Below are 12476 nucleotides of genomic sequence, written 5' to 3' on the forward strand. Positions count from 1 at the left end.
GGTAGACTTTTGCCCAAGATGCCGTTAAGAGGGGTCAAACCTGGAACCACATAATTGCAAATGCACCAAACTAAAATTGAACCTCTAAATATTAACTTTATTTTTTTTGAAAACTTTTTTTTTAAAGCCTAGTACTTATTCTATCTTTTGCCAAACCACTACGTTATGAGGACGTAAACACACCAACATCGGTTGTCAAGGTGGAGGGACAAACACAGACACAAAGACATACACACACATAAATATACACAGACACATGCACAATGGCCATCTTTCATTTTCCACCTACCAAATCCACTAACATGGTTGGCCTGAGAGAAGACACTTGCCCAATTCCATTTCTTTTAACTGGCATCTGACAACAAATGAAGTATATAATCTTAATATCAATATGAACTGAAGTAAATTAATGATTTCATTTCATTTCAGTCAATCATTGTGTTATCATTACCTGCATCGCCTTATTAGCACTTGCGCTGGTGGTATATGTAAAAAACTTTCAAGTGAGGTCGTTGCCAGTGTCGCTGGACTGGCTCCTGTGCAGGTGGCACATAAAAAGCACCATTTGAGCATGGCTGTTGCCAGTACCACCTAACTGGCCCTCGTGCGATAGCACGTAAAAGCACCCACTACACTCCTGGAGTGGTTGGCATTAGGAAGGGCATCAAGCAGTAGAAACTCTGTCAGATCAGATTGGAGTCTAGAGCAGCCATCTGGTTCACCAGACCTCAATCAAATCGTCCAACCCATGCTATATTTTTTAAATATATATCTATTATCTTTATCACTTGTTTCAGTCGGTAGACTGCAGCCATGCTGAGTCACTACCTTGAAGAATTTTTAGTCGAATGTAACAACCCCAGTACTAATTTTTTAAAGTCAGTCCTTACTTTATTGGTCTCTTTTGCCAAACCGTTACTTTATGTGGACATAAACACACCAGCACTGGTTGACAAGCGGTGGTGGGGGGGACAAACACAGGTACAAAGACACACACACACATAGATATATACATATATGACAGGCTTCTTTCAGTTTCCATATATCATCAATTTTAATGGCCACCTTTATCATGTACCTGTCAAGTATAGGGGACAATGTATTCAAGTGTTTTGTCCTCCAAATTTATTGATTTTTAGAAATTGTTACTGTCTTCTAATGCAGTGCTTCTCAATCTATCTGATGTGGCATACTGGCAGTTTTTTGGGTTTTTTCCCCAATGTGCCAGGGACTGGTAACATTTCTTAGTAATATTAATTTATACTGGAAACAATGTATATAATTTCGTTTTTGGATTTGGTTTGCAAAATTCTTTATATGAGTTTGTGTGTTGAAGCAAATTCTGTTGTGTCTGGGGAGAGTCATTTTCTTTTTGTGCCTTATAATGTAACACACTCACTGGTAAAATTTCCACTTATTTCTTATTTCTATTTTCCTAAAATTTTCGTTGCGTCTAGTCAAGACTATTGAAAAGGTTGCAAGATGCAATGAAAATTTTAGGAAAATAAAAATAAGAAATAAGTGGAAATTTTACTGGTGAGTGTGTTACATTATAAGGCACAAAAAAAAAATGACTCTCCCCAGACACAACAGAATATATATAATGAATATAATAAAAGTTGACAATTTTTTTTAATCGTATATTTATTTTGTAAACAAATAATACAATATTACATAAGCATTTTATAATGTTTCTTTCTTTGCTGGAAACTCGCTGTATACCAGCAACTGATGGCTCATGGACCGGCACCAGTCCACGGACCACCACTTTGAGTAGCACTGCTCTAAAACATTATAAAAATGTTCATTCATATCTACATCAGAAATTTTGAGGAAATAATTCATAGCCATCTTTTCCACATCAAAATCTACTCTCAAACTAAATATAAAAATCAATATAAGAAACTGATACGAGATTAGATTTTTAAGCAGAGCTTACTTGGATGTGTAAAGTAGGGTCCACTTTGGGTGCATTAAGCAAAATCCACTCCAGGTTCCTTAAGTAGTATTCATTTTAAGTGCCTTAAATAGAATTTACTCTAGATCAAGGGTAGGGAAACCCCCGCCTGTGGACGCAATTGCACCCAGTGGCCAATATACTCGTATGTACAAAATATAATAAATTTTTTAATTTTAAAATTTATACAATATTCATATGCCTATTTGTGACATTAAAATGCCTTAAAATGGTTAGACTCGAACAGAAATAGCCAGGTAATTGCCATTTGAATGGAAGTTTTGTTTTCACCATAAAACACATATTTCTAGGTTTGTGCCATCCCCTTGTGACCCAACTACAGTCTAGCTGAAAAATATAGAATACCGCATAAGTAATATAAATGTCCTAAATTCAGTGGCAGCATTAATTTAATGTGTTAAACTTATCTTTATTAATGTATATAGAATTATAACATATATATATATATATATATATTATATATATATATATATATATATATATATATACAAGATTTATACAGATATAAGAGTTAGAACTTGTGGTCCGCCCTCCGACCATTTCCATTGGAAATGTTTGTCTGTCGTACTAATAAGTTTCCCCACCCCTGCTCTAGATACTTGGCTGTGTTGAGCTAAGAATCCTGCTTAAGAATCATTCTCTTCTTTCTTTCCAATGATAAAGTGTTACAGACTTTGTCCTTCCTCCTTGACTAAGCTGTAAAATAAGAATCATTTCCTGCAAAATCCAACCCAGTACCAAGTCATAAGCACAGAAAAGTAAAATTGTTGCAACATTTGGTGACTCTTCCTTATATCTACTTATTTTGGTGGAAGTAAAATATTTTATGCCAGCTTCAGAAGAAAACCTGTAAGGAATTAATAGAATATATTCATACACAGATGACAAGAGACACCAACAAGAGCCGAGATACAGCAGCAGAGATCTGTCCTATTCATGTAAGCAAAAAACATAGATGTACAATGGAAATAGTGAATGAAGAAAACTAACAAAAGAACTCTTCTGCTGTTGCTGTTGTTGTTGTTGTTAAGCAACAAGACAGATAAGGGTGATTAGGTGATGTTCTAGGGCTTAGGGGCAGGAGACCCCAGACCTTGGGAAAAAAAACAACTTTGGTCGTCTTGTTGTAGTCGAGGGCTCTTCGTTGACGCCCGACACCACTGGGAGGTGGTTCTCGAAGTTGCTGGAAATGGAGATCTCCATCTCCGAATTCCTGAACGGCTGGTGCTGCTGCCTCTACTACTGGCACAAACGTGTTAAATTTGGAATCAATGTCCTTGATACATGGACGTAACAACAAAAAATACAATAGAAACAAGCAAACACTTACCACTGTACGTCTTCAGATTTTTCTTCCTTTATTTCTGAAGTTGATTTTGTTGATTTAGCAGGCTCCTTCTTTTTTTCAGATTCAGGTTTTGAAGGTGTTTTCTTTGATTTGATGTTACCTAATAAAATCAATTGAATAAGACAATAAACAAGATTCTACACCAATTATCAATTTAGAATTAATTTTAATTTGGAAAAACCTAAAGCCCACTTTATCATAGTTATTATTGCATGATGTTTTATAATATAGTTATCATATAGTCACATGTACACACACGACAGGTTTCTTTCATATTTTGTCTACCAAATTCACTCACAAGGCTTTGGCTGACCTGCAGCTATAGTAAGGGAGACTTGCTTAAAGTGCTACCCATTACATTCATGGAGTGGTTGATGTTAGGAAGGGCATCCAACAGTAGAAACCATGCCAAATCAGACTTTAACCTGGTGCAGCTCTACAGCTAACCAGTTTCGGTGAAACCATCTAACCTATGCCAGCATAGAAATCAGACACTAAATGATGATATAGGAGCACTCCGTCGGTTGTGACGACAAGGGTCCCAGCTGATACAATCAACGGAACAGCCTGCTTGTGAAATTAACGTGCTAGTGGCTGAGCAATCCACAGACACGTGTACCCTTAACGTAGTTCTCAGGGAGATTCAGCGTGAAACAGAGTGTGACAAGGCTGGCCTTTTGAAATACAGGTACAACTCATTTTTGCCAACTGAGTGGACTGGAGCAACATGAAATGAAGTGTCTTGCTCAAGGACACAACGTGTTGCCGGGAATTGAACTCACAACCTTACGATCTTGAGTCGAATGCCCTAACCATTAAGCCACGTGCCTTCACAAATGATGATATATATATATATATGAAAATTATGTATTAATGGAAAACCTCTATTAATGGCTGATGATTGCTCAACTTTTAAAACTGTTGTAATGCAACATTTAATAAAATGATGTAGCGTGAAACGATCGTACCAAATTACCGAAGTTATTCTTGTTGCTTATTTTGATTATATATATATGTATAGGGTTGGCTAAGACAATTATAAGTTTAAAATTTATACTAGTGAAAGTACTAATAGTTAAAAGTAACTTACCAAATATAGAGGCAACTTTCACTTCAGGAGAATCTTTAGACTTCTTAACTTCTTTCTTCACTGAAGATTCATTTGTGTCTTTTGATGAAAAAGATAATAATGAAAATATTTGAAAGAAATCATTTAACAACTAATCTTGAAACAAATACAAGTTATATATAAAAGCTTGTAATATCATTCTCAACATTTGTTTTAATGTCGACTTTTCCAAGCTTGCATGGGCCAAATGGAATTTGTTAGGGCAGGCTTTCTATAGCTGGATGTCCTTCCATTCTCCAATCCCCACCTGTTACCACATTACGCATGACCAGAAGTCTGGAAACGAAGGACACCACACGTGTTATGGTGATACTTGTTTACAACAATAACACAATGTCAAGACAGAGAAACACCAACTCACAAACACACAATGGAGGTACATGGCCTAGTGGTTAGAGCAGCGGACTCGCGGTCGAGGGATCGTGGGTTCGAATCTCAGACCGGGCAATGTGTATGTTTATGAGCGAAATACCTAAGCTCCATTCAGCTCTGGCGAGCTTCTGCTGAATCTTTCGCCACAACTTTCTCTCTCTCTTTCCTCCTGCATCTTGCAGCTCACCTGCGACGGACCGGCATCCCGTCCAGGTGGGGACCCTATACGCCAAGGAAACCAGCCCTATGAGCTAGGCGTGGATCGAGAAGGAACAAACACACACACACATCTTGATGTACTGGATGAGGAATTCAGAGTTTAAGCTCAAATCCATTTGAGTACATCTAGCTGTACACACACACACACACACACGTGTGTGCACACAAAAACACACACAATGGGCTACTTTCGGTTTCAGTCTACCAAATCCACTCACAAGGTTTTGGTTGGCCCAGGTCTACAGAACAACATACTTGCACAAGGTACCATGTTGTGAGACTGAATCTTGAATGAAAGGGGCTGTGCCTATGGTTTCATAGGCCCTCCAAGACTTGCAAGGTAAAAAAAACCCTGGAAATAAAACAAAGGTGAAAGTTTTAAAAAAAAAAACTTAGAAATAACAAGCACAGTTTTTATCATCATTGATTTAATATACACTTTCCCATGCTAGCATGGGTCAGACAGAATTTGCTGAGGCAGATTTTCTACAACTGGATGCCCTTCCTGTTGCCAACCCTCACTTGTTTCCAGGTAAAGTAATATTTCATTATGACCAGACATGTTTCCATGGAAGACTATGAAGAACACCGCTTACATGATGGTGATACTTGTTTATAACCATCACGCTATGTCAAGGCAAGGAGGCAGTAACACACACACATTACAAATCTATACATGTAAATATGTGTAGATATATGTGTGTGTGTACACATATACATATATATATATATATACACACACACACACACAATTACAAATCTATACATGTAAATATATGCACACACACACACACACAGACATATATGTATAGTGTTTGAAGTGGTGTACAGATATTGTAAACTAAGAAGAAAGAGGCAGTCAGAATTTTGGATAATTCTTTATTAGCGCTTTCATTCAACTGAACAAATGAAAGCGCTTATAAAGAATTATTCAAAATTCTGACTACCTCCTTCCTCTTAACACACACACATATATATATATATATGTATCATCATCATCATCATCATTTAGCGTCCGTTTTCCATGCTAGCATGGGTTGGACGGTTCTACTGGGGTCTGTGAAGCCAGAAGGCTTCATCAGGCCCAGTCAAATCTGGCAGTGTTTCTACGGCTGGATGCCCTTCCTAACGCCAACCACTCCGTGAGTGTAGTGGGTGCTTTTTACGTGCCACCCGCACTGGTGCCAGACAGAGCTGGCAAACGGCCACGAACGGATGGTGCTTTTTATGTGCCACCGGCACGAGGGCCAGGCGAGGCTGGCAATGGACACGAAACGGGGCGGTGCTGGCAACGGTCGCGAAACGGAAAGTTCTCTTACATGCCACCGGCACTGGTAACACATCTGCAATTTCCATTGATCGATTTCGATTCTGATCCTCACTTGCCTCAATGGGTCTTCACAAGCAGAATTTCGACATGTCACCGGCACTGGTAGCACATCCGCAATTTCCATTGATCGATTTCGATTCTGATCCTCACTTGCCTCAACACGTCTTCACAAGTAGAGTTTTGTGTCCCAAGAAGGGAAGGTATGCATACGTAGGCTGGCTCCATCCCATGTAGAAGGCCACGGGTTGTGGACTCACTTGTCCTGCCGGGTCTTCTCGCGCACAGCACACTTCCAGAGGTCTCGGTCTCTAGTCATTTCCTCAGTGAGACCTAATATATATATATATATATATATATATATATATATATATATATATATATATGTATTATATATGTATATATGTATATATATGTATATATATATCATCATCATCATCATTTAGCGTCCGTTTTCCATGCTAGCATGGGTTGGACGGTTCAACTGGGGTCTGGGGAGCCCGAAGGCTGCACCAGGCCAGTCAGATCTGGCATGTTTCTACAGCTGGATGCCCTTCCTAACGCCAACCACTCCGAGAGTGTAGTGGGTGATTTATGTGCCACCGACACAGGTGCCAGACGAGGCTGGCGAACGGCCACGCTCGGATGGTGTTTTTATGTGCCACCGACACAGGTGCCAGACGAGGCTGGCAGACGGCCACGCTCGGATGGTGTTTTTATGTGCCACCGACACAGGTGCCAGATGAGGCTGGCAGGTGCCAGACGAGGCTGGCAGACGGCCACGCTCGGATGGTGTTTTTATGTGCCACCATATATATATATATATATGTATATATATGTATATATATATGTATATATATGTATATATATATGTATATATATATATATATATATATATATATATATATATATATATGTATGTATCTATGTATTTATGTATATGGTGTGTCTCTTTCACTTTCCAGCTACCAAATCCATTCACAAGGTTTTAACTGATTCTGGGCTATAACAGAAAACACTTGCCCCAGGTGCCACACAGTGGGTCTGAACCTGAAACCATGTGGTTGGGAAGCAAATTTCTTACCACTCAGTCACACCAGCACCTATCACCTTTTTTTCAAGAGTACTAAATAAAAAAATGGCAGTATCTGATAACAAAGAATGGACAATGTCCTTATTTCACAAATCCTAATTACAAAGTATAGAGTCACATAAAAATCAATATTATTTTATCTGAAAACTATTAAAGACAAACAAACTGAGCACCTTTAAATTATCGAAAAAAAGAAACAAAAAAAAAATAAAACAAACATGCTAACTCCAAAACCAAGAATCACCAGAATACAAGCTGAGTAGAATGATGATATCAGCAATATGATATCAGTAATAATAACCAATATAATGATGCTATTAAAAATATCAGCAACTTCCTTCATCACCTTGTTAACTATCTTTTATCTGTTTCAGTCATTTGACTGTGGCCATGCTGGAGCACTGCCTTTAGTCAAGCAAATCGACCCCAGAACTTATTCTTTGTAAGAATAGTACTTATTCTATCGTCCTCTTTTGCCGAACCCCTAAGTTACAGGGATGTAAACACACCACCATCGGTTGTCAAGCGATGTTGGGAGGACAAGCAGACACACAAACATATACACACACACATATATGTGTATGTATATATATATATATATATATATATATATATATATATATATCACAACATACATGTACACTGCAACATAATTTCTTTTCCTCAACAGGCCCTGCCCTATTTAACATTGCCCCGAGGGAGATCAAAGAGGAAAAGGATCCCATCAACTTCAAACAGAGTCTGGATAGATTCCTTCAAAGAATACCAGATAAGCCACCCATAATTGGATACAACTCACCCAACAAGAACTCACTACTTGAACAAAACTTGACTTAAACAAAACTTGACTTAAACAGGATTCGAATAATCCTATCAGGTGGTGCTATTAAGTTAGACATGGCCTGGACCAATCTTTGGTCGAAACATATCTAAGTTTATCTAAGTCTAAGTTTATATATATATATATATATATATATATAATATATATATATATATATACACACATATATACGACAGGCTTCTTTCAGTTTCCGTCTACCAAATCCACTCACAAGACTTTGGTCAGCCCAAGGCTATAGTAGAAGACACTTGCCCAAGGTGCCACGCAGTGGGACTGAACCCGGAACTATGTGGTTTGTAAGCAAGCTACTTACCACACAGCCTTTTTTTAAGCCTGGTACTTTATTAGTTCTTTTGCTGAACTGCTAAGTTATGGGGATGTAAGCAAACTAACATGCAGTGGAGGGGGACAAACAAATACACACAGACAAATCAAAAATAAAAACAAAAACAACAAAAGTAAAAAGGACGACATATACAGTGAATGTATTAAGTTGATGCTCAGTTTTAAAATGGAAAAAAAGAGAAGGTTGTGACATTTCAAGCATGACTCTTAGCCAGAAAGAGGAAAGGTGAAGAGAGAAGGAAAAGAATATTCGGAGAATAGCACATGTGTTGTCTATTAAATCCGCCTACAAGGCTATGGTCAGCCAAGACTGTACTAGAAGACACTTGCCCAAGATGCCACACAGTGGGACTGAACCCAGAGCCATGTCGTTGGGAATCAAACTTCTTACAACATGGGTACATCTGTGCCTATAGTTATATTATACTAGCAGTATCGCCCGGCGTTGCTCGGGTTTGTTTCGACCCTTTAGAACTGGAATTTTTGAAAGGTAAAAACTTTGCATTATGTAGCTTGTTATTCTCTTTAAGTGAACATTTTTCTGGTTGAAATACACCGAAAAATGGCAATACAGCAGACAAAAAATCGTAAAAAGTAGGGATTTTCATTAAAAAAAAGCACCTTTTTGATGTAAATAATTTTTGGTGTTAACATGGTCCAATTTGAATTTCTTTTTCTACTGAAGGAAGAGTAAGCCTTCTTCTATCATACTCTCAATTTTGGTCAACTTGCGCCGCAGGGTCTCGGAGGAGATAGTGTTAGTTGAAGGCTACCAAACCTGCCATACACAGACAACTTCAGCTTTATATAGAGAGAGATTTAGAATCTTTAACCCATTTGATACCAACACTCCTGAGACCAACTCTGATTCTATAATACAAACTTTGTTTTAATCTGACCTGAAGTAAAACTTTCCATCAGACTTTTATTAATTTATGTTCTAAACACCAAATTAATATTGACAAAATTATTTTTACTAAATTCTCCATTATTTTTAAACTTAATTGAAATAAAGGAAATGTATTTCACCAGAAATATGGTAATCAAAGGGTCAACCCAAAGAATTTAATTCTTTGAACTCTTGAAACTGTGTAAAGATAAAGATCTGATAGCTGAATAAAGATACAGAAATGAATGAATGGAAGAGGTGGGTATTGGACATAAGGATAGACAGATACACAAATGAATACTGACACATTGACATATAGCTATGTAAATAGTGATAGAGACAATGAATAGGAGATAAAACTAACAGATATCACTCATCCATAATCTATGGTTTAAAGTAAAAGAGTATTGATTTCATAAAGATGCTATCTTCAACAAAAGTAAATGTTCTTTTTGACACTTTTACCAGTCAATTCTCTGAGAGAATTTTATTGGCAAATCAATATTGCACCATGTATTTTACATTGTAGAAAGCTGCAAAACTTTTATTGGTCAGACATAACTCATTGTCATAACTGATCTCTGTATTTATCATCTGTATCTAAAACAGGAAACAAACACTTGCACCTAGAGGAACAATTGATCTTGCAGCTATTTTTGTGTTCGTGGTGTTTACTTTATGCCTGTCTAGACTGCATAAAGGTGTGGGTGTGTAAGGAGAGGGTTATTGGTTATTGAACAAGAATTGTAGCCAAGTCCTAATCTGTTGCTAACGAGTCAAGATGTTTGTTTCATAGTGTTCTTTTGTTGTTGTTGTTGTTTCAGAAAGGTGTCTGGGATTCATTCTATGCTTTGAGTAAATTTAAGGATAGTTAATTCCTTGCTCTACAACAACATGAATTGTTGAGAAATATCCCTTGTATATAAGAGAATGGATGGATGGATGAACAGGTGGAGAGATAGAGAGGTGTATGGCTGCTGCCCAAATGGACTGACAGAATAGACAGCCTGCGATTCTAAGCACCAATGAATAGTATTGCATAAAAGCATCACAACATGTTCATTCAGCTACATCAGGGAACTGGTACTGTCTCTCAGACAGGGAGAGGTGGGGGGGGTTAGATTGTATACCCAAACCTAAAGCATCATCTAAATAGGATTTTGGCTGACTGTACTTATCAGTGGACGGAGAAGTGGTGGATAATAACAGAATGGTTTTAAATTGAGGGGATCGTCAGAGGAATAGACAGAAAGATGTAGATAGACAGTAAGAGAGAGAGAGAGAGAGAGAGAGATAGAGAGAGAAAGAGAGAGACAAGAGACAAAAATTAATAAATATAGTTAATCTTTAACCAAATTAAGGTACTAGACAACATGGTCATGAGTTCATACTTGATAGATAAAGCCAATGTTGTGTTCTTGAGCAAGATACACAACTCCGCTTACTCCAAATTGCCTGTCTGACAAAATACACATTCCACAACTGGTTTCATAATTGCCTAGTTATTGGTACACATTTTTTGTTTAATATCCATTTTTCCATGCTAGCATCAGTTTGGGGCAGTATTTTATGGGCAAACAGCCTCCTTCTTTCTTTCAAGATCAATAAAATAAGTACCATTTCAGCACTGGGTCTCGATGCAAGTGACTAGCCCCTTCCCCTAAAAACTTAAGGATCTGTGCCTTTAGTAGTATGGATTATTATTATTATTATTATTATTATTATTATTATAGGCAGTGAGCTTGCAGAATCATTAGCATACTGGGCAAAATGCTTAACAGCATTTCTTGTGGCTTTACATTCTGAATTCAAATTCTGTTACAGTTGACTAAATTAAGTACCAGTCAAGTACTGGGGTCGATGTGATTGACTATCTTCGTCCCTTCAAATTCCAGGCCTTGTGCTTATACTAGAAAGGATTGTTATTGAGAGAGAGCAATGCATGCCATCAAAGTGACACCAGAGTACAAATATACAAAGCCCAATGTACCCATCATGACTTCTCGTCTGATAAGGGTACAGACATATGCATAACAACCATTTGTGAATGACATGGTGACCATATATCAAAATGTATAGTGCATGACCTTGCAGGTGAGATCCAGTTTGAACTATCTTCACATTGAGTAGCCCATCCTGCTCAAAAGGCCCCTGAATGAGGGCTGTTGAAGGATGATGACTGAAACACCCAAGTTTCCAGACATGAATTAGTCAAACCCCAAAGAATCCCTCTCAACACATGGCTATGATACTCCCCCACTACTCCTGCTCATGATCAGAGATGCACATATTGTCAGCCACTAAAAGACATGCTCAACCGGTTATGGTCAAACAACTGACAAGCAAATCCTGTGGTATTGAGCAGAATATTTACTGTGGCATATCTTTTTATACCAAGACAAGGCAATGTACAAGATAACACTTCCAATCAGTTAAGATCAGAAACCATGAAAGCTACTGCATCAGGGCATTTATTATTATTATTATTATTATTAGCATCAACAGCAGTAAGCTGCCAAAATTGTTAGGGCATTGGACATTCCTTGTTTGCATGGACAGAATTTGTAGAGGTAGATTTTATACAGTGAGAAGCCGTTACTGTCACCAAACCTCACCTGCCTCCAAGAAAAGCAACATTTGTTCGTGACTGGGCATGTTTTTTGCAGAGTCCTAGTCCTGTTTTCCAACTGGAAAGGAAGGCCTCTGCTTCTATGAGGTGATGCTCATGTATAACTATGCAATAATAACAAGACAAAGCAACACAAACAAACATGTACACACACAAACACACCTATATACATACATATATATGGCAGGCTTTCAGTTTCTGTCTACCAAAGCCACTCACAAGGCATTGGTCAGCCTAATCATACAGTAGAAGATACACTTGTTCAAGGTGTCATGCAGTGGAACTGAACCCAAAACCATGTGCTTC

At 37.9% G+C, this 12476-nt stretch overlaps 1 protein-coding gene across 2 annotated transcripts in view; it reads right to left on the reverse strand.

Annotated features, from left to right (window-relative positions):
• Nucleotides 1–12476, reverse strand: part of LOC115211797 (DNA ligase 1) — a 196251-nt gene that overhangs the window by 157280 nt on the left and 26495 nt on the right. The window contains exons 7-8 of one of the 2 annotated variants that reach the window (XM_036500751.1): nucleotides 4417–4476; nucleotides 3309–3426 (exon numbers count right to left, since the gene is read on the reverse strand). In XM_036500751.1, coding sequence (XP_036356644.1) covers nucleotides 3309–3426; nucleotides 4417–4476 — 178 coding nt within the window. Of the gene's footprint in view, nucleotides 1–3308; nucleotides 3427–4416; nucleotides 4495–12476 lie in introns of both variants that reach the window. The other variant, XM_029780503.2, reaches the window with a different exon arrangement.

This window comes from Octopus sinensis, linkage group LG1, assembly GCF_006345805.1.
Source record: "Octopus sinensis linkage group LG1, ASM634580v1, whole genome shotgun sequence".
In the NCBI taxonomy this organism is placed as follows: domain Eukaryota; kingdom Metazoa; phylum Mollusca; class Cephalopoda; order Octopoda; family Octopodidae; genus Octopus; species Octopus sinensis.